We start from the raw sequence: 24151 nt of genomic DNA on the forward strand, positions 1-24151 counted from the left end.
CAGAATTCTAACATACTTACATAAAACGCAGTAAAACCAAGAATTTTTCTTTTATCATTGGCTATGATAAATTATAAACAGACAGTTAAACACCGGTGAGAAAGACAGTAAAGACAACAGCACTCAGAAGCCTCCAGGGGGTCGGTTTGCTCTCGTTCACTTAGTTGAGACAGATGGTGAGCCCAACTACACTTGACCCGTCGGAACCTAACCAAGGGACAGCCACGAACCGACCGACAAACGATTTGCTTGTCACCAATAGCTACATGAGAATTCAACGCAAAATGTTACGGGCGTAATTATCCACAATCAAATATGTAAATGTATTAAGCTGTCAAAACTACACATCGTGTTGGATTGCGACAACAGGTAAGGAAAGGACACTGCCTCAAATTACGTTAGTGGCCAGGGCAGGTAACCGGAACACTAACGGCCACAAGGCAGAAAATTCCGCTGGTGCACTTGAATTGTATTCAACCAATATACACTCCTGGAAATTGAAATAAGAACACCGTGAATTCATTGTCCCAGGAAGGGGAAACTTTATTGACACATTCCTGGGGTCAGATACATCACATGATCACACTGACAGAACCACAGGCACATAAACACAGGCAACAGAGCATGCAACAGAGCATGTCCCTAATTTGCTGGGAAGTGGCGGTGCGGTCCCCTACGGCACTGCGTAGGATCCTACGGTCTTGGCGTGCATCCGTGCGTCGCTGCGGTCCGGTCCCAGGTCGACGGGCACGTGCACCTTCCGCCGACCACTGGCGACAACATCGATGTACTGTGGAGACCTCACGCCCCACGTGTTGAGCAATTCGGCGGTACGTCCACCCGGCCTCCCGCATGCCCACTATACGCCCTCGCTCAATGTCCGTCAACTGCACATACGGTTCACGTCCACGCTGTCGCGGCATGCTACCAGTGTTAAAGACTGCGATGGAGCTCCGTATGCCACGGCAAACTGGCTGACACTGACGGCGGCGGTGCTCAAATGCTGCGCAGCTAGCGCCATTCGACGGCCAACACCGCGGTTCCTGGTGTGTCCGCTGTGCCGTGCGTGTGATCATTGCTTGTACAGCCCTCTCGCAGTGTCCGGAGCAAGTATGGTGGGTCTGACACACCGGTGTCAATGTGTTCTTTTTTCCATTTCCAGGAGTGTAGTTAATTCCACCGCATGGCGGCTAAATTTCAGCAATACAAACACTCGGTGTTGCTCACAGGAAAACCTCCCCAACAGCGAACCACCGAAACGAACCACACAACATGAATGGGCGTGACTTGGGTACTTGAAACCACTACTCAACTTTGACGTCCTAGGTCGGTGAACCACGAAGCTCGTAGCGATCGGACAGTTCCACACAGGCTCCGCCAGCGGACCCAGCCGACTGCACCGCGATAAGATATCTTCCCTGGTCCGCAGCGACCGACCGACCGCCCTCAGAATGCCGACAACATCTGAAATAGTCGTCAGTGGAAATAACGGCAGCTACACACACAACATGACAAGTGATGCGTAGCGGCAATGGTCGGGTGAGCCGTGTCGACGCAGACCTCACTGCTGCTCCAACCCGACTGCACTAGTGCCGCATTGCAACTCCCCGACTGGCAGGTCCGGACTGCGCTCCAGACGCGTTCCAACTGACTGGCAGCCCAGAACTCGCGACCCCAACTCGCTTATGACAGGCAAAGACCAGGAAGTAACAGCAAAGATACTACGAGAGGGGATATATCGATTCGCCCTGCTAACGCCGCTCACGGTCAGGCAAAGCAGCAACTCAGTGACGGTAGTAATTTAAATTAACACAGTGAGGTGGAAGTCGCGTACGGCTCACCATTATTGTAGGCACCGCCTATGGAATTTTCCGTCGGTACTTGGAGGACCATCGACATATTGAAAAGTGAAAAATACAGTACTGATGTCGCACAATAGTATTTTATAATTCGTTGTTAACCGGCCTTTGGTATTCTAGGCCATCCTCAGATTATTCAAGACTAAACAAATGGTCGACAGAACATCACAGAGAGTTTATTGCTGTGCAAACATTGTTTCTCCAAAGATAAGTGACCGCTTAGGACCATATAACTATACGAAAAATACGAGAAAAAAAGAGATATAAGCAAATACGAAAAAGAGCTATAAGCAAACGCACCTTACATTACGCACAGGGTGGTCAGAAACACTCTGAAAAGCTCGTAAGGGTGCTGCAGGATAGCTTATGCTGAGAAAAAATTTCGATACGTTACGCTGTTTCTGAGTTAAATAGCATTGACGCTAGTCAGTAAGGCACAAATTCTAGCGGCCCGCAAGAGACTGTGTCACCAAACGTACACTACTGGTCATTAAAATTGCTACACCACGAAGATGACGTGCTACAGACGCGAAAATTCACCGACAGGAAGAAGACTCTGAGATACGAAAATGATTAGCTTTTCAGAGCATTCACACAAGGTTGGCGCCGGTGGTGACACCTACAACGTGCAGACATGAGGAAAGTTTCCAACCGATTTCCGATTTCTCATACACAAACAGCAGTTGACAGGCGTTGCTAGGTGAAACGTTGTTGTGATAACTCGTGTAAGGAGGAGAAATGCGTACCATCACTTTTCCGACTTTGATAAAGGTCGGATTGTAGCCTATCGCGGTTGCGATTTATCGCATCGCGACATTGCTGCTCGCATTGGTCGACATCCAAAGAATGTTAGCAGAATATGAAATCGGTGGGTTCGGGAGGGTAATACCGAACGCTGTGCTGGATCCCAACGGCCACGTATTACTAGCAGTCGAGATGACAGGCATCTTATCCGCACGGGTCCGCAGCTCGTGGTCGTGCGGTAGCGTTCTCGCTTCCCACGCCCGGGTTCCCGGGTTCGATTCCCGGCGGGGTCAGGGATTTTCTCTGCCTCGTGATGACTGGGTGTTGTGTGATGTCCTTAGGTTAGTTAGGTTTAAGTAGTTCTAAGTTCTAGGGGACTGATGACCATAGATGTTAAGTCCCATAGTGCTCAGAGCCATATCCGCACGGCTGTAACGGATCGTGCAGCCACGTCTCGATCACTGAGTCAACAGATGGGGACGTTTGCAAGACAACAACCATCTGCACGAACAGGTCGACGACGTTTGTAGCAGCATGGACTATCAGCTCGGAGAGCATGGCTGCGGTTACCCTTTACGCTGCATCACAGACAGGAGCGCTTGCGATGGTGTACTCAACGACGAACCTGGGTACACGAATGGGAAAACGTAATTTTTTCGGATGAATCCAGGTTCTGTTTACAGCATCATGATCGTCGCATCCGTGTTTGGGGATATCGCGGTGAACGCACATTGGAAGCGCGAATTCGTCATCGCCATATGGCGTATCACCCGGCGTGATGGTATGGGGTGCCATTGGTTATACGTCTCGGTCACTTCTTGTTCGCATTGGTGGCACTTTGAACAGTGGACGTTACGTTTCAGATGTGTTACGACCCGTGGCTCTACCCTTAATTCGATCCCTGCGAAACTCTACATTTCAGGAGGATAATGCACGACCGCATGTTGCAGGAACTGAACGGGCCTTTCTGGATACAGAAAATGTTCGACTGCTGCCATGGCCAGCACATTCACCAGATCTCTCACCATTTGAAAACGTCTGGTCAATGGTGGCCGAGCAACTGGCTCGTCACAGTAGGCCAGTCACTACTCTTGATGAACTGTGGTATCGTGTTGAAGCTGCATGGGCAGCTGTACCTGTACACGCCATCCAAGCTCTGTTTGATTCAATGTCCAGGCGTATCAAGGCCGTTATTACGGCCAGAGGTGATTGTTTTGGGTACTGATTTCTCGGGATATATGCACCCAAATTGCGTGAAAATGTAATCACATGTCAGTTCTAGTATAATATATTTGACCAATAAATACCCGTTTATTATCTGCATTTCTTCTTGGTGTAGCAATTTTAATGGCCGGTGTAAGTAGGCTGTTTATGTTTTCCTATCGGCATCGTTACGTAGCGCTCGGTATGAAAATCACTGGCTGTGCTGTGTGCAGTCTGTGGCTAGTTTGCATTGTTGTCTGCCATTGTAGTGTTGGGCAGCGGCAGCTGGATGTGAACAGCGCGTAGCGTTGCGCAGTTAGAGGTGAGCCGCCAGCAGTGGTGGATGTGTGGAAGGAAATGGCGGAGTTTTGAAATTACATATATTATGACTTTTGATGATATTAAGGTAAATACAGTGTTTGTTCTCTATTAAAATCTTTCATTTGCTAACTATCCCTATCAGTAGTTAGTGCCTTCAGTAGTTTGAATCTTTTATTTAGCTGGCAGTAGTGGCGCTCGCTGTATTGCAGTAGTTCCAGTAACGAAGATTTTTGTGAGGTAAGTGATTTGTGAAAGGTATAGGTTAATGTTAGTCAGGGCCATTCTTTTGTAGGTGTAGGGATTTTTGAAAGTCAGATTGCGTTGCGCTAAAAAAATATTGTGTGTCAGTTTAAGCACAGTCTTGTATAAATTGTTCAAAGGGGAAGTTTCACCGGTAGTGTATTCGTTTGGTTTCCTAAAACCGAATAAGAGACCGATGGAAAAATCGGACATGGGACGGTAGCTAGTACCGCGCCAGAGGCAATGGCTGAGCAGTCTCATGCGCTATTGTCTACGCTGTGAGAACGACTGACACTAATTGTATCTTGCGGGCCGTTTCAATCTGCGCGCTCAACGCCCACAATGGCTAACTTCAATGTTAATTAACTCGGAAACGGCACGACAAAAGTTTATCAAGCAAAATCAGATCTGATTCACCTTGAAAACACATGTATGAAAACGAGGAGCTGACAAAACTGTTGCATCGTGGTGTGTATAGGAATGTACAGAGGAGCGTGCATCACCCCACAGTACCGTGCCAGCCACCGCAGCTTATTCGGTAGACTGCTGGAACATCAAATCCGCATCCGCCATAGAGCTATGCTTCGAACGTTTATAAGCAGGACGTCATATTGTTACACGACAATATCCTATCACACGACAGTTGGTTGCATCAAACTCCATGCATTTGTCTACTGACAGCGCAGTGCTCAACCATAATAGATATGCTTTTGGCGCCGGTCACAGCCGGCAACCAAACTGCCGCTATTGCTCGTGCGTATGCTGCACAGTATCCTCAAAAAAAAAAAAAAAAAAAAATGGTTCAAATGGCTCTGCGCACTATGGGACTTAACATCTAAGGTCATCAGTCCCCTAGAACTTAGAACTACTGAAACCTAACTAACCTAAGGACATCACACCCATCCATGCCCGAGGCAGGATTCGAACCTGCGACCGTGGCGGTCGCGCGGATCCAGACTGAAGCACCTAGAACCGCTCGGCCACTCCGGCCGGCACGGTATCCTCAATGACGCCATCCCGATAAGAATGCTTTTGATAGCCTGGTGCAAAGCCTTCGAGAAACTGCTAATCTTCGTCCCAAGTAATCGACAGAGGTCGTCCAAGAACACGGCTTACTCAATAGAGGTCGCCGTTCTTGAAACTGCTCTCCAACCACTTCGGCGAAGCATACAATGCCCTCTGTGGCATTGTAGCGAGAAGGAAGCGACTCTGCCTTACGTCTATGGTTTCTGTAGTACTAGCCTGGTGTCCTGCTGCTTCGGTTGTCCCTCGTTGCACAATAGTAGCGCACAGGCACCAGGTTCAATGTTGGTTTGCGATCCTGCTGAAGTGGGGTTGGTCGGGATGCCAGTTGTTAAATGTTAACAACGTTTTTTATATAGTCGCTTTAATGAAGAATCCTTTCATGCACACGTCACACAATTTCCAATATGGCGGTTCTTGCCTATACTCAACCCTTTACGACACGTTTATCACTTTCACTTTCAATAGTCATTATAGATATTGCCCACGACACGTGCCGTTCATGATAATTAATACCTTCACTTTAACTTTATATTTTATTTATGACTGCTATGTTTACTAGCAACCGTTCTTTTGGAGCCGCCTCCGGTTACATGACCACGCGTTTTTGAGTGGCGCCTCTCTACCACCTCGCCCTGTCTTCCCGACACACAAGAGAGACCGCACCTTTCTCTCTCAGCCCATAGGTACACTCCACTCGTCTCCTACGCATGTATATATATATATATATATATATATATATATATATATATATATATATATGTATATATACAGGGTTATTACAAATGATTGAAGCGATTTCACAGCTCTACAATAACTTTATTCTTTGAGATATTTTCACAATGCTTTGCACACACATACAAAAACTCAAAAAGTTTTTTTAGGCATTCACAAATGTTCGATATGTGCCCCTTTAGTGATTCGGCAGACATCAAGCCGATAATCAAGTTCCTCCCACACTCGGCGCAGCATGTCCCCATCAATGAGTTCGTAGGCATCGTTGATGCGAGCTCGCAGTTCTGGCACGTTTCTTGGTAGAGGAGGTTTAAACACTGAATCTTTCACATAATCCCACAGAAAGAAATCGCATGGGGATAAGCCGGGAGAGCGTGGAGGCCATGACATGAATTGCTGATCATGATCTCCACCACAACCGATCCATCGGTTTTCCAATCTCCTGTTTAAGAAATGCCGAACTGGCATTCTGCTTTAGCCTTTTCCGTAAGATTTTCCAAACCGTCAGCTGTGGTACGTTTAGCTCCCTGCTTGCTTTATTCGTCGACTTCCGCGGGCTACACGTGAAACTTGCCCGCACGCGTTCAACCGCTTCTTCGCTCACTGCAGGCCGACCCGTTGATTTCCCCTTACAGAGGCATCCAGAAGCTTTAAACTGCGCATACCATCGCCGAATGGAGTTAGCAGTTGGTGGACTTTTGTTGAACTTCGTCCTGAAGTGTCGTTGCACTGTTATGACTGACTGATGTGAGTGTATTTCAAGCACGACATACGCTTTCTCGGTTCCTGTCGCCATTTTGTCTCACTGCGCTCTCGAGCGCTCTGGCGGCAGAAACCTGAAGTGCGGCTTCAGCAGAACAAAACTTTGAGTTTTTCTACGTATCTGTAGTGTGTCGTGACCATATGTCAATGAATGGGGCTACAGTGAATTTATGAAATCGCTTCAATCATTTGTAATAGCCCTCTCTCTCTCTCTCTCTCTCTCTCTCTCTCTCTCTCTATATATATATATATATATATATATATATATATATATATATATATATATATTGAGTCATCTAACATAACCGCTGGATATATTTCGTAAACCACATAAAATACTGACGAATCGAATCCACAGACCGAACGTGAGGAGAGGGGTTAGTGTAACAAACCATACAAAAATGCACGGAAGTATGTTTTTAACACAAACCTACGTTTTTTTAAATGGAACCCCGTTAGTTTTGTTAGCACATCTGAACATATAAACAAATACATAATCAGTGCCGTTTGTTGCATTGTAAAATGTTAATTACATCCGGAGATATTGTAACCTAAAGTTGACGCTTGAGTACCACTCCGCTGTTCGATCGTGTGTATCAGAGAGCACCGAATTACATATGGATCCAAAGGCAACGGTGATGGACCTTAGGTACAGAAGAGACTGGAACAGCACATTACGTCCACATGCTAACACCTTTTTATTGGTCTTTTTCACTGACGCACATGTACATTACCATGAGGGGTGAGGTACACGTACACACGTGGTTTCCGTTTTCAATTACGGAGTGGAGTAGAGTGTGTCCCGACATGTCAGGCCAACAGATGTTCAATGTGGTGGCCATCATTTGCTACACACAATGGCAATCTCTGGCGTAATGAATGTCGTACACACCGCAGTACATCTGGTGTAATGTCGTCGCAGGCTGTCACAATACGTTGTTTCATATCCTCTGGAGTTGTAGGCACATCGCGGTACACATTCTCCTTTAACGTACCCCACAGAAAGAAGTCCAGACGTGTAAGATCAGGAGAACGGGCTGGCCAATTTATGCGTCCTCCACGTCCTATGAAACGCCCGTCGAACATCCTGTCAAGGGTCGGCCTCGTGTTAATTGCGGAATGTGCAGGTGCACCATCATGCTGATACCACATACGTCGACGCGCTTCCAGTGGGACATTTTCGAGCAACGTTGGCAGATCATTCTGTAGAATCGCGATGTTTGTTACAACACGCACCTGAATGTCGGAGGTTTCAAGCGTCAACTTTAGGTTATAATATCTCCGGATGTAATTAACATTTTACAATGCAACAAACGGCACTGATTATGTATTTGTTTATATGTTCAGATGAGCTAAAAAAACTAACGTGGTTCTATTTAAAAAAACGTAGGTTTGTGTTAAAAAACATACTTCCGTGCATTTTTGTATGGTTTGTATTAAACAATTACACTAGCCCCTCTCCTCACGTTCGGTCTGTGGATCGGTTCGTTAGTATTTGATGTGGTTTACGACATATATCCAGCGGTAACGTTAGGTGACTCACCCTGTATATACACTCCTGGAAATGGAAAAAAGAACACATTGACACCGGTGTGTCAGACCCACCATACTTGCTCCAGACACTGCGAGAGGGCTGTACAAGCAATGATCACACGCACGGCACAGCGGACACACCAGGAACCGCGGTGTTGGCCGTCGAATGGCGCTAGCTGCGCAGCATTTGTGCACCGCCGCCGTCAGTGTCAGCCAGTTTGCCGTGGCATACGGAGCTCCATCGCAGTCTTTAACACTGGTAGCATGCCGCGACAGCGTGGACGTGAACCGTATGTGCAGTTGACGGACTTTGAGCGAGGGCGTATAGTGGGCATGCGGGAGGCCGGGTGGACGTACCGCCGAATTGCTCAACACGTGGGGCGTGAGGTCTCCACAGTACATCGATGTTGTCGCCAGTGGTCGGCGGAAGGTGCAAGTGCCCGTCGACCTGGGACCGGACCGCAGCGACGCACGGATGCACGCCAAGACCGTAGGATCCTACGCAGTGCCGTAGGGGACCGCACCACCACTTCCCAGCAAATTAGGGACACTGTTGCTCCTGGGGTATCGGCGAGGACCATTCGCAACCGTCTCCATGAAGCTGGGCTACGGCCCCGCACACCGTTAGGCCGTCTTCCGCTCACGCCCCAACATCGTGCAGCCCGCCTCCAGTGGTGTCGCGACAGGCGTGAATGGAGGGACGAATGGAGACGTGTCGTCTTCAGCGATGAGAGTCGCTTCTGCCTTGGTGCCAATGATGGTCGTATGCATGTTTGGCGCCGTGCAGGTGAGCGCCACAATCAGGACTGCATACGACCGAGGCACACAGGGCCAACACCCGGCATCATGGTGTGGGGAGCGATCTCCTACACTGGCCGTACACCACTGGTGATCGTCGAGGGGACACTGAATAGTGCACGGTACATCCAAACCGTCATCGAACCCATCGTTCTACCATTCCTAGACCGGCAAGGGAACTTGCTGTTCCAACAGGACAATGCACGTCCGCATGTATCCCGTGCCACCCAACGTGCTCTAGAAGGTGTAAGTCAACTACCCTGGCCAGCAAGATCTCCGGATCTGTCCCCCATTGAGCATGTTTGGGACTGGATGAAGCGTCGTCTCACGCGGTCTGCACGTCCAGCGCGAACGCTGGTCCAAGTGAGGCGCCAGGTGGAAATGGCATGGCAAGCCGTTCCACAGGACTACATCCAGCATCTCTACGATCGTCTCCATGGGAGAATAGCAGCCTGCATTGCTGCGAAAGGTGGATATACACTGTACTAGTGCCGACATTGTGCATGCTCTGTTGCCTGTGTCTATGTGCCTGTGGTTCTGTCAGTGTGATTATGTGATGTATCTGACCCCATGAATGTGTCAATAAAGTTTCCCCTTCCTGGGACAATGAATTCACGGTGTTCTTATTTCAATTTCCAGGAGTGTATTTGTATGGGGTCGATAGGAGTTAAACATTGGTCGTTGTTGAAGATAACGAAATCAAACTGCTTTCCACTACGTACAGTGTTAGCTGTAAAACTGCGTTGCTAAGATATTCGCAGAAAAACTCCCGATCAGGTCGCTCCTTAAGGAGCTACTCCATGTATTACTGGTATTTTCAGCAAAGAGTTTTATGCTTTTCTTTTAAAGAAAAAAAAAGTAGTTAGGAAGGTAAGAGAATTGGGTTGATTTGCTTCCTTGCTACTCTTGGAGACAAGCAGTCGCGCTGCACCACACAATATCAAACCAAATCACTGCACAGAGTAAACAGAAATCTAAAAACTGCAGTGACCTAATAAACAGGTCGAGTGTCATCGTGATTACAGTGGCCATGAACGTTGCTCGTTAGCTCGGACCATCCGACAGCAACTCTGCCAGCTTGTCAGTTCGTTCTTCGAAAAGCCTTCCCACAGTTTCTTGGGGACTAGCTTGTTTGTCTGGATGTCATAACATCGTCAAAAGCAGCTGCCATCTGGCCATGGGAGAAGAAAACGTAATTGCAGACATTTCAAAGTTTGTGTGGGATACCTGCTGGTAACGTGAACTACAGTGCTACAACCACAGAAAATAATGAGAATTTTTATTTCTCGTTCGATCTGCCAGATACGTTTTGCAAAGAACAGATAAGATTAATATAAATCACAATAAGCGTTTAGAACTTACAATGTGGAAACAAATTATATCAGTTATTACATTACAATTATGTCAGGGAAACTACATTATTACATTAAATGGCACAAAATTCACATAAATTGAAGACAATTAATTACACAATAACATTAAGATTATGGAGCCATTTCCTGGCATTGTCCGTTAACTTGTGGAGTGAAATCAGAGAGCCGTCTCTGAAACCATGAATGATACAAACCAGAAGATGGTACATTGTTTGTACCTCGCCCCAGTCACAACACGAATCGGCTGTATAGCCCCATTTGGTTGTTTTCTGTCTGCATCGTCCAACTCCCGTGCGAAACCTGTTTAGAGCCGACCAGTGTTTCCTGTTGAGACTGAAGCCTTCAACTCGTTTGGTTGAATGGCTTAAATTACAAGAAATTCAGATTAGCATTCCTGAAAAACAAGAAAATGAACTCATTCAAACCAGAGATTCTCACCCCCTCACCCCTTTCACTGGGTGCACTCCTGTAGGTGTAAAAGAAACTGCATGAAAAAACATAGAATGGTATTGACAAGTTATTTTTTATTACATATTAGCTGTTACTGAAATTTTTACATTGCTGAATAGTATATTCTATTTTAATCATTATGGTATTTTATACTTGCAAGGATACAAGGGAAACAAAATAAGACAACAAATACTGATGGGTACATACACTGACGTATACAAGAACTAGTTGAATTTGGGATCATGCTATCACTGAAGACCGAAGGCTCAAGAAACTAAAATCTTCAAGTGCGACAAATAAAGGTAGAAGAGTCCTGTTGTTGACTGCACAATGAAAGAATATATCTTCAATCGATCCTGAAGAAGCAGGTAATAACAAGGAATAAAAGAACAGTTTACTGAAGACAGAAAGACAACCACAAAAATCCTCATACATTTGATTCTCAATAATCATTATTATTTTTCCTAAAGAGTGAGCCGGCCGGTGTGGCCGAGCGGTTATAGGCGCTACAGTCTGCAATCGAGCGACCGCTACGGTCGCGGGTTCGCATCGTGCCTCGGGCTTGGGGGTGTGTGATTCCTTAGGTTAGTTAGGTTTAAGGAGTTCTAAGTTCTAGGGGACTCACGACCTCAGATGTTAAGTCCCATAGTGCTCAGAGTCATTTGAACCATTTGAACCTAAGGGGTGAATAGCACACGGTATCAGAATTTAGCTCTTTCCATAGTTAGTTCATTAAAATGTGCCGCAGAGGACAAGAAATGTCAAGGTAAAATCGAACTGATAGAAATATTATGGTAATAAAAGTAACAGAATCACCGACTATTAAGGGAATACCACAAACAGCTTTACGCAACATAAAAGACTCGTTGCAGGGTTTTCTGTACACAGACAAAGATCCTGTATTCAAAGTCCTCTTCGTTCATCAACTCTGAATTATCTAAAAAAAAAAAAGACATAATTACAATCGTAACCGCATAATAACAGAAGCATATTCACACTGAGATGTTTTAGATATGCAGATTTAACAGCGTTCATACGGTAAAAAACAATACTATCTCTTTTTTTTTATTCGTGAAAAAATCATGTTCGGCTGCTTGTTGGAGTCCATCTGCAGTCATTCATTGACTTTATGTTCACAGACAACGATGGAATTTTTATGGACCACAATGCGGCGTCTTACCGAGCCAAAATTGTTTTCTGTTGGTTTGAAGAATATTCTGAACAATTCAAATCAGTGATTTGGACACCCAGGTCGCTCGGCATGTATCACTTCGAAAATTTATGGGGCTTGGCTCTGAGCACTAACCTAAGGGCATCACACACATCCATGCCCGAGGCAGGATTCGAACCTGCGACCGGAGCGGTCGCGCGGTTCCAGACTGAAGCGCTTAGAACCGCTCGGCCCCACCGGCCGGCTTTATGGGGCTTAACCGAGAGGTCATTTCGTGCTCAAAATCCTGCAACGGCAACATTTTCGCTGTTATTGATGTTTATAGAGGCAGCAGACGAACGTAAAAACTGGTATAGGCCGACCTCGGGCAAGATCAGTTTGAATTCTGTAAAAATGTTGGAACACGTGAGGCAATACTGACCCGACGACTTATCTTAGAAAATAGATTGAGGAAAGGCAAACCTACGTTTCTAGCATTTGTAGACTTAGAGTAAGCTTTTGACAATGTTGACTGGAATACTCTCTTTCAAATTCTGTGGGTGGCAGGGGTAAAATACAGGGAGCGAAAGGCTATTTACAATTTGTACAGAAGCCAGATGGCAGTTATAAGTGTCGAGGGGCAGGAAAGGGAAGCAGTGGTTGGGAAGGGAGTGAGACAGGGCTGTAGCCTCTCCTCGAAGTTATTCAATCTGTATATTGAGCAAGCAGTAAAGGAAACAAAAGACAAATTCGGTGTAGGAAATGGAGAAGAGATAAAAACTTTGAGGTTCTCCGATGACATTGTAATTCTTTCAGAGACAGCAAAGGACCTGGAAGAGCAGCTGAATGGAATGGACAGTGTCTTGAAAGGAGATGAACATCAACAAAAGCAAAACGAGGATAATGGAACGTAGTCGAATTAAGTCGGGTGATGCTGAGGGAATGAGATTAGGAAATGAGACACTTAAAGTAGTAAAGGAGTTTTGCTATTTGGGGAGAAAAATAACTGATGATGGTCGAAGTAGAGAGGATATAAAATGCAGACTGACAATGGCAAGGAAAGCGTTTCTGAAGAAGAGAAATTTGTTAACATCGAGTATAGATTTAAGTGTCAGGAAGTCGTTTCTGAAAGTATTTGTACGGAGTGTGGCCATGTATGGAAGTGAAACGTGGACTATAAATAGTTTGGACAAGAAGAGAATAGAAGATTTCGAAATGTGGTGCTACAGAAGAATGCTGAAGATTAGATGGGTAGATAACATAACTAATGAGGAGGTATTGAATAGAATTGGGGAGAAGAGAAATTTGTGGCACACCTTGACTAGAAGAAGGGATCGGTTGGTAGGGCATATTCTGAGGCATCAAGGCATCACCAGTTTATTATTGGAGGGCAGCGTGAAGGTTAAAAATCGTAGAGGGAGACCAAGAGATGAATACACTAAGCAGTTTCAGAAGGATGTAGGTTGCAATAGGTACTGGGAGACGAAGAAGCTTGCACAGGATGGAGTATCGTGGAGAGCTTCATCAAACCAGTCTCTGGGCTGAAGACCTGTACAACAGAAGCAGCATGGCTCAATATTTCTGCAGGGGCTTCCGACGATTTTAGTCCATGCCACGTCGAGTTTTGCACTAAGCCGGGCAAAAGGAGGGCTGACACGTTATTAGGACGTATCCCGTGGCTTTTGTCACCTTAGTGTATTTGTTTTGATGTTCTCTACCTCCCGTGTTAATCTGAAGTAATAGTTTCATAATACTCCAGTACTTGGAACATAACTGCTAAATGGGGTGCAGGTGATTGGAGGTGGGTGGAACTGCAGTGGGGTAAGGTAAGTGATCGGTTGGAACCTTCGCTTAGATTATTAGGGTATTGTAGGATTTGGTTCCATGGAAAGGTAGATCTCAGGGATGAACTAGTGGTCTGCGAAAGGAAGGCAATAGAAATCAAGTTGCGATACGAGGTGGAATGCTTGTAGATGGACGGAAGGTGGGGTATAATGATAGAGGCGTGGGAACGAACCAGCGTTAGGGGTGGGGGAGGGTATTGGTTGCCGGGACAAGTTTACAGAAGACGTTGGAGACGTGAAGCTGTTATGAGTGTTCAGCTCAGATCTTTTAAAAAAGAGAGCTACATGTGTTCGCAAGTGCAACAGCGGATTCGTGGCATTTCCTCCTCATACGAAAGTAGTTTCCGCCGTTAAACTGTAAATTACCATTCCTATATTTGACAAAGTCATGATTTATAGCCATTCTCACCCCTGTCTTATATTCCTCTTTACTACAGTAGGAGAGTAGGAGCCTAGAAGTGTAAAACGACCGCAGCGCCACAGTTCTCAGACTCGTCATACTCGCGAAACTACAATGGGAACAAAGGAAACCTAACAGTGGCGCCTTGATTTTTGAAGTATGCAACCTGCGGCACTGGACTCGTACTCGCTCAGTTTCTAATCCCTAGCTGGTAGCGCTCTATATGTGTGGACGACTTGTCTAGTGTGTTGGCGATAAATGATATACACAAGCCTTCCTTGTGAATAAGTTTGTCTATTAGTGAAAGCTGTATCTGCAGCTCTTCGTCCAATGGTGAGCGGAGTCCTGGGTTCGATTCCTGGATGTGTTGAAGATTTTCTTTGCCTGAGGGCCTGGATGTTTGTACTCTCCTAATCATTTTATCTCATTTTCATCACAAGACGTGCAAGTCGCCAAACTGGTGTCATACAGTAAGACTTTCAACATTTTGGCGAACAACCCCAGACAGTGTCTCATGGCTAGTAAGGCCATACATTCTTCACATTTCAGTGAAAACCGCATCAAAATCCTTAGTGCAACTCCTGGGACTTACTTAGTCTATACATACAAGCAGAAAAACTTTAGTTTATGGTATGTATAGAATTTAGATAGCAATTTCATTGCTCACAGAGAGAAATAATAAAAAGAACTGACTTCTAAACAAGAAAATAAAATGCACCCAAATGTTTAAGCACAGGAAATTTGACTAGTATTAAGAAATAATAACATAAAAATAAAATACGCTCAAAGGCCTTTCACAAGTATAATAGTACCACAATGAAAAATGCTACCATCCATAGTACAAAAAAGGCGAATGTGTCCTGGGTAGAAATAGGGGTGTAATGGAACTGGCTTAGTGACTTACCTTCATCTTTAGAGATATTTTAATCAAAACATCTTGACATATTTGCGCCTGTTTACTTGTTAGTTTTTGTATCCATGACATGTAATACAATGCAGTGTGTCAAGAAAAGTAATGTGATTCATCGCGTCCCTTACAGAAATATATCCACCCCCAGTAATTTTATCCTCTACATAAATTTTTGTAGGTATTACATGTGTGCTCTTCATCCTTAGAGTGTTACATATTGTTAAATGTTCTTTTATTCCAGTCTTTGATCACAATATCAATTCTTTTGACGATGACTGGTTTCGGTCAGTAATGACGATCCTCAGACCTAAAATATAAAAATATATACACCTAGTGAGCAGTGTGTCTTTCAGCACAATACAGCATTACGTATCACAATATACTATCATAGAACAAAGGTAATGTACAGGTAAAATACGGTAAAACGTGCCTTTGCAACACCATGTCCTAAAGTGATAAGGACGTAATGGCATCGTCAAAACATATAAATATACTCAGCACTGCATCGTCACATAGATCTAAAATAAGGTGTAAAATAGGCCACATCGTCCACAGAGTCATTTTTGCTACTGGCTATTGAAGTACAGTAGCTACCAGAAATGTGTTTGCCTACATCCTACATAGATGTCGCTACTGGGGGCTTAGATGTAGTCATCATTTACGTAAGAAACATAATCTGATAAAAACACATTAGGTAAAATAAATGTAGCAGACATATATATATATATATATATATATATATATATATATATATATATAATTATTAAAAGAAAATATATAAAGATAATAGGTCTGACACTTTTATGGTGAATTTACTGTCAAAAATTACTATGCGTAATACACTCCTGGAAATTGAAATAAGAACACCGTGAATTCATTGTCCCAGGAAGGGGAAACTTTATTGACACATTCCTGGGGTCAGATACATCACATGATCACACTGACAGAACCACAGGCATATAGACACAGGCAACAGAGCATGCACAATGTCGGCACTAGTACAGTGTATATCCACCTTTCACAGCAATGCAGGCTGCTATTCTCCCATGGAGACGATCGTAGAGATGCTGGATGTAGTCCTGTGGAACGGCTTGCCATGCCATTTCCACCTGGCGCCTCAGTTGGACCAGCGTTCGTGCTGGACGTGCAGACCGCGTGAGACGACGCTTCATCCAGTCCCAAACATGCTCAATGGGGGACAGATCCGGAGATCTTGCTGGCCAGGGTAGTTGACTTACACCTTCTAGAGCACGTTGGGTGGCACGGGATACATGCGGACGTGCATTGTTCTGTTGGAACAGCAAGTTCCCTTGCCGGTCTAGGAATGGTAGAACGATGGGTTCGATGACGGTTTGGATGTACCGTGCACTATTCAGTGTCCCCTCGACGATCACCAGTGGTGTACGGCCAGTGTAGGAGATCGCTTCCCACACCATGATGCCGGGTGTTGGCCCTGTGTGCCTCGGTCGTATGCAGTCCTGATTGTGGCGCTCACCTGCACGGCGCCAAACACGCATACGACCATCATTGGCACCAAGGCAGAAGCGACTCTCATCGCTGAAGACGACACGTCTCCATTCGTCCCTCCATTCACGCCTGTCGCGACACCACTGGAGGCGGGCTGCACGATGTTGGGGCGTGAGCGGAAGACGGCCTAACGGTGTGCGGGACCGTAGCCCAGCTTCATGGAGACGGTTGCGAATGGTCCTCGCCGTTACCCCAGGAGCAACAGTGTCCCTAATTTGCTGGGAAGTGGTGGTGCGGTCCCCTACGGCAGTGCGTAGGATCCTACGGTCTTGGCGTGCATCCGTGCGTCGCTGCGGTCCGGTCCCAGGTCGACGGGCACGTGCACCTTCCGCCGACCACTGGCGACAACATCGATGTACTGTGGAGATCTCACGCCCCACGTGTTGAACAATTCGGCGGTACGTCCACCCGGCCTCCCGCATGCCCACTATACGCCCTCGCTCAAAGTCCGTCAACTGCACATACGGTTCACGTCCACGCGGTCTCGGTATGCTACCAGTGTTAAAGACTGCGATGGAGCTCCGTATGCCACGGCAAACTGGCTGACACTGACGGCGGCGGTGCACAAATGCTGCGCAGCTAGCGCCATTCGACGGCCAACACCGCGGTTCCTGGTGTGTCCGCTGTGCCGTGCGTGTGATCATTGCTTGTACAGCCCTCTCGCAGTGTCCGGAGCAAGTATGGTGGGTCTGACACACCGGTGTCAATGTGTTCTTTTTTCCATTTCCAGGAGTGTACATTGCCTATAGCACCCTATAAATTACTTATGACAGATTAAATGTCTATATGACAGCTGAAGAAAAGACAGAACAATGATCAGCGCCCTCTGTTGGGTCGGTCGCCAGGAGGTTGCGCAGGCGCCCACCGAATGTAAAAACATAACCACTAGTGGGCTTTACATACATCTTGATATGTCTCCCTCAGAAAACGTTTAAACAACATATTAGCAGTCAATAAATAAAATTATCTAGTCTGGCCATACCATCCATGAATAGGTAGGACATAATCAGTTACAGGATTAAAGCGTCGAATGTATGGGAGTAAGGCAAATGCCTACTGTTCTCAACATAAACCATATAGCAAGGCTAGGTATAAATACGCGAGGCATTGTTTGGTTATCGTAGTTCGTTATCGAACAAAGCAAAGTAGGCGGTGGGCGCAAAATCGGTTTGTCCATTGAGTACCCTAATGGGCTCATGCTTTGTAAATGTCCAACAAGTCGAGAGTTTTACACGGAGTTTCAGAGTTTTGTTAACTTGAAAACCACATCTAACCTTAGATTTACTCAAGCACTTTTCTATTTATTTGGACACTTTTCCGTAAAATTTCATTGCAATAGTTTTCAGGTTTTCTTTCTTATTTCTTTTTTCTAGATGATTGTGGGTCTGCCTATTATTTACTTTCTGCTATTTTATCCTATTGTACGGGCGCATATCATCATTTGCTGAGAAACCGTTGGCTACTGCAATTTGCTTTAACATACTAAGTTCTTGGCGTATTTCATTTCCGACCTATGGTAGTCGAAAAAGACGGTGGATCATAGAGGTGAAAAAGGCCCTTTTATATCGAGGCGGATGGCATGAACTGGCTCCGATAATAGTATCTGTACATGTACGCTTTCTGAAAATCGAAAATTTATGTCTGTTATCAACCTTCTTAATAGTGAGGTCTAAATAGTTAACGGAGCCGTCTTCTTCTATTTCTGTAGTAAACGCTATTTTTTGGTGCATGCTGCCTATGGCTTGAGCAAATGGCGTGACCTCATTCTCTTCCCCCTCTAACAGTAAAAAGATGTCATTGACATAACGTTTATAATATATAGTCTCGTCTTTCAGTCGTGGAAACGCAACAAAGAACTGACACTCTAAGTCGTTCATGAAAATGTCTGCTAACGTACCAGCAAAACTGTTACCCATCACAAGACCATCTTTTTGTTGATATATTTTGCCATTGAAAGTAAAATAGTTATAAGTTAACGCAAATTCTAAAAGTTCTATTAATTCTGTGTATTCTGCAGTACTAATCTTGTTATGAGTTAGCACATTGTTTTATGATCTGAATCGTTTCCTTTATCGGGACACTACTGTAGAGGTTTTTTACGTATAGGGAAGCTAGTGTCACATTATTTGGAATATGTTTGTATTTAATCGCATTAGCAAGGTCAGAACTGTTTTTCACGCGAAAATTGGTAGAGAAGGTGTGCACTGCCTTAAGTTTGTAGTTAAGAAACTTATTTAGTTTACGACATGGCGATGACAAATTGTTAACAATTGGACGGCCTGGGTTTCCCTTCTTATGTATCTTCTTATGTATCTGCGATCTCAGTTGGGTAGCTTAGGATTCATCATTTTTAGCGATTTCTTTTCGTAATCATTAAGCAGATTTGTTTACTATGGCTGACGAATGTTCTAGACATCGGGCCCAGGATCAGGGACATCAGCCTATAAGTTGCAAGATGCAGGTGTACCAACACCTTGCAGCTAAGAGAGCTCATTTCGCTGGGAAAGTAGGGTTAACTTGTAAAAAGACGCGAATATGTCAAGATATTTTGATTTAAATGTCTTTAAAGCTGCCAGATAAGTCTAAAAGCTAGTTCTTTACATTCCGTGTACTGCCCAGAACATATTCTCTTTTTTTGTGCTATGATACGAGCATTTCTCATTCTGGTTCCAACCTCTAACGTAATTTTGATATTTCACAGCCATAAGTTGGCAACTATGTAGATAATGTTGACTGGGGCGACGAATGATCCGGTGTAGGTCTTTTTTTATTGTCTTTCGAACCATGTTACTTACATCGTGGTAACGCATGAAGCTTTCACAAAACATCATGATGACCATTAATGACATGTATTCGTCTACCTTCTTGCAAAATTTGAACCGATTCGTGCAAGTCTGAAACATATAAATGGCATAAGTAACAAAGCGCACAAAAACGGTTTTTTTACATGTAGAGTCCGATTAGTGCTACATTTTTGGAAGCAAGGTTTAAAATTTTATCTTCACAATCCATTTTTTATTTATATGAATCACTTTAAACGGTTTCTGCGCATGCAGTTCACGTAAGGATGAATTTTACGTCGCAGATTTAGCTCGATTTTAAATCGCCGTATCTCGACAACGGATAAAGATCATTGGATAAATATTGGATAAAATATTTCGTTTTGTGTTTATCCATTTATTTACCTTTCCCACCCTATGCAAGCATAAACACTTTACCACAAAGAACTTTAGAAATTACCTGGAGATAAAACACCTTTGCCAGGTAAAAGCAGACATTGATTCACAAAGTTGTCTTTGACAAAGCACCAAAAATGTACTTGTCATCCTGAGGAAGACGTAGCTGCTTCATAACTACATTATTATAAAAATTTGTTTGGGTTCCTTTTTGTTGGCATATATTAGCTGTACGATTACTCCTGAGTAACTTATGGTTTCTCTGTTGAATGTGGTAGTTTTTAATTATTTGATTGTAAAAGAAATGATATATAAAATCTTCCTGGCAGATTAAAACTGCGTGCCGGACGGAGACTCGAACTCGGGACCTTTACCTTTCGCGGGCAAGTGCTCTGCAACTGAGCAACCCAAGCACGACTCACGCCCCGTCCTCACAGCTTTACATCTGCCAGTATCCCGTCTCCTACCTTCCAAACTTTACAGAAGCTCTCCTGCGAACCTGCAGAACCAGCACTCCTGAAAGAAAGGATATAGCGGAGACATGGCTTAGCCACAGCCTTGGGGATGTTTCCAGAATGAGATTTTCACTCTGCAGCGCAGTGTGCGCTGATACGAAACTTCCTGGCAGATTAAAACTGTATGCCGGACCGAGACTCGAACTCGGGACCTTTGCCTTTCGCGGGCAGAGCACTTGCCCGCGAAAGGCAAAGGTCCCGAGTTCGAGTCTCGGTGCGGCACACAGTTTTAATCTGCCAGGAAGTTTCGTACCAGCGCACACTCCGCTGCAGAGTGAAAATCTCATTCTGTAAATGACATATAGTTGTTTCCGGTCCGATTTCAGTAATTTTCTTTTATTACTTCTTATAATTCTTGCCATGTTGCCCACTTGACCACCCTATTTCTTGAAACTTCCTGGCAGATTAAAACTATGTGCCCAACCGAGACTCGAACTCGGCACCTTTGCCTTTCGCGGGCAAGTGCTCTACCATCTGAGATACCCAAGCACGACTCACGCCCGGTACTCACAGCTTTACTTCTGCCAGTATCTCGTCTCCTACCTTCCAAACTTTACAGAAGCTCTCCTGCGAACATGCAGAACCAGCACTCCTGAAAGAAAGGATATAGCGGAGACATGGCTTAGCCACAGCCTGGGGGATGTTTCCAGAATGAGATTTTCATTCTGCAGCGGAGTGTGCGCTGATAGGCAAAAGGTCCCGATTCGAGTCTCGGTCGGGCACACAGTTTTAATCTGCCAGGAAGTTTCATATCAGCACACACTCCGCTGCAGAGTGAAAATATCATTCTGGAAACATCCCCCATGCTGTGGCTAAGTCATGTCTCCACAATATCCTTTCTTTTAGGAGTGCTAGTTCTGCAAGGTTCGCAGACGAGCTTCTGTAAAGTTTGGACGGTAGGAAACGAGATACTGGCAGAAGTAAAGCTGTGAGTACCGGGCGTGAGTCGTGCTTCGGTAGCTCAGATGGTAGAGCACTTGCCCGCGAAAGGCGAAAGGTCCCGAGTTCGAGTCTCGGTCGGGCACACAGTTTTAATCTGCCAGGAAGTTTCAATATCGCTTTGGTTCACTCTGAGACGCCTAGACACTTCCCTTATTGAGATCGCTTCCTGGCACAAAGTAGCAATACGGACGCGACCGAACAGCGGTATTGTCCGTCTAGGCATGGTTGAACTACAGACAACACGAGCCGTGTACCTCCTTCCTGGTGGAATGACTGGAACTGAATGGCTGTCGGACGCCCTCCGTCTAATAGGCGCTGCTCATGCATGGTTGTTTACCTCTTTGGGCGGGTTTAGTGACATCTCTGAACAGTCAAAGGGACTGCGTCTGTGATACAATATCCACAGTCCACGTTTATCTTTAGGAGTTCTGGGAATCGGGGTGATGCAAAACTCTTTTTGATGTGTGTACATGAGTGTAAATTTGGTTTTCTGCAGTGTAGGATGATTTGAAAATGGGACCTGGCGCGAAACTAGTCATCGAGTGAAACAAAGTAATATTTGCAACTTTGGAATGGGCTTTCGTTGTACTAAAATATATATATTTTTTAAATGGGAATTTGTATACAAATGATTATTGATGACAAAACTGAAAATGTTCTTTCAAAAAATTCAAATGAAGTAGCGGGTAGTTGTCAAAATAGAATACGGAACAGGAACATTTACTTGACAGTAGTCAAAATTTCAGTAATGAGTTAATCCGTTGGTCAACATTTAGTGTCCACGCTGTTAGTAAATCCTCGTTCTATAATGTGTTGATCCGTAAGTCGTCTCGTTTCACCAAAAACAACATCATTTAAAGACGATTCCAGTTCTTCAGCAGGCACACAATTTCCTGCCAACAATAAACATTTTTTGGCTACAAATGACGAGCCTGGCGTACACATTTTGCTCTGCTCTCAAATAACGGAAGGATCGCAGCTTGTGGGTAGTAAAGGGCTACCGGTGCATTACTGTCTCAGCAGTACTGTTCTGAGTCTTATGTCATGGGTTTGTAGCTCGTTTCTGCCAGCGTTGTCGTCTGATCGCTTTACCCATTTTGTATAATATCCAAACATTTCAAAGAAAGGGAAGTTCTAGGAATAAACATCGCTCGTTTTTAGAGAAGTTTTGTTTAAAATCTGAAAAATATAGCAGCGCTACTATGACAAACTGATATACCGGTTTTTGCTCCTTTCATGGCAAAAAATAAAATACCGGTCGTTACTGAGATCAAACAAATACCCGTTATCCAGTACTAAATTATGGGTATCAGTTTCAAGCTTTCGTTTTTCCCATCCCTGCGGTCACCTGTTGCTGTAGTTGACCGAGGTCGACCACCTTTTGTCTTTCGGTTCAAATGGCCCTCAGCACTATGCGACTTAACTTCTGAGGTCATCAGTCGCCTAGAACTTAGAACTAATTAAACCTAACTAACCTAAGGACATCACACACACATTCATGCCCGAGGCAGGATTCGAACCTGCGACCGTAGCGGTCGCGCGGTTCCAGACTGCAGCGCCTAGAAACGCACAGCCACTCGGGCCGGCTCTTGTCTTTCGGGCAGCAGTGTAGTTCGAAATGTTCCCCACGCATGATAAACAATGCTTTGAGAAATAACAAACTCCTGGGCTACACTCGCCGCAATTCGTCCATCTTCCAATTACTCGATGATGCTTTCCCGAGTGAAGTTACCCAAATGTTGTATCCGCGCACTTCCATTCATTTCCATCGAGCTGCTAATATGTTGTGTTACTTTAGTAAAGTTTTGCAGAGCAGTAGATTAGTTGACGGTGTACGTTGCTCTTTCAGGGAAAGGCGTTCTGACTGGCGTCGCATCCTCGGGAATCGGCGGCAGCGCAGAAGCGAGCAAGCGGTCTGGCGGCGATGGCGCTGGGGGCAGAGGTGCGCTCTGGTGGCGGCGTCCGAAAGTGCTTGCGGCAGCAGGAGCGTTCGTAGTGTTCGTGGCCGGCGCCGCGACGGCCATGGCGCTGCTGTGGCCCTCCTCGAGAGTTGGGTCGGGCACCTCCACTGCCATCACCTCCAGTCGGGACGCTACGGCGTCCCAGAGGAACTACGTTATCCCCACAGGTGGGCCCCGGAGAGAGTTGCGAGAGTTGCGAAATAGTTTTGACTGGACCACCGAAGGAAACCTGAACCTCTCTCTTCCCAGAGCACGCCCGAAAATTGAAGAGGCACTGTCAAATGTTTTGCTGAGCGAACAAGAGTTTCCTTGGCACATAGGGAAAGTACCCGTAAGACGCTGTTCACACTGATGCGGTACAAAATGGCTCTGAGCACTATGGGACTTAACTGCTAAGGTCATCAGTCCCCTACAACTTAGAACTACTTAAACCTAACTAACCTAAGGACATCACACACATCCATGCCCGAGGCAGGATTCGAAACTGCGACCGTAGCGGTCGCGCGGTTCCAGACTGTAGCGCCTAGAACCGCTCGGCCACTCCGGCCGGCACTGAGGCGATACAGTACGGGATACGATTTGGTACACCGAATGTGCGATGCGACACGTGACATGACGCAGAAGCAATCCACCGCATCAATGGAGCACGTAGAAACATCGTGGAGGCGACCGTGACAAAACACCG

General features: G+C 45.3%; 1 protein-coding gene across 3 annotated transcripts in view; it reads left to right on the plus strand.

The window, feature by feature from the left end:
- Positions 1-24151, plus strand: part of LOC126187610 (peptidoglycan-recognition protein LA-like) — a 199324-nt gene that overhangs the window by 109029 nt on the left and 66144 nt on the right. For all 3 annotated transcript variants that reach the window (XM_049928800.1, XM_049928799.1, XM_049928801.1), the window contains exon 2: positions 23355-23633. In XM_049928800.1, coding sequence (XP_049784757.1) covers positions 23355-23633 — 279 coding nt within the window. The remainder of the gene's footprint in view (positions 1-23354; positions 23634-24151) is intronic.

Source organism: Schistocerca cancellata, chromosome 5 (assembly GCF_023864275.1).
Source record: "Schistocerca cancellata isolate TAMUIC-IGC-003103 chromosome 5, iqSchCanc2.1, whole genome shotgun sequence".
Classification (NCBI taxonomy): Eukaryota; Metazoa; Arthropoda; class Insecta; order Orthoptera; family Acrididae; genus Schistocerca; species Schistocerca cancellata.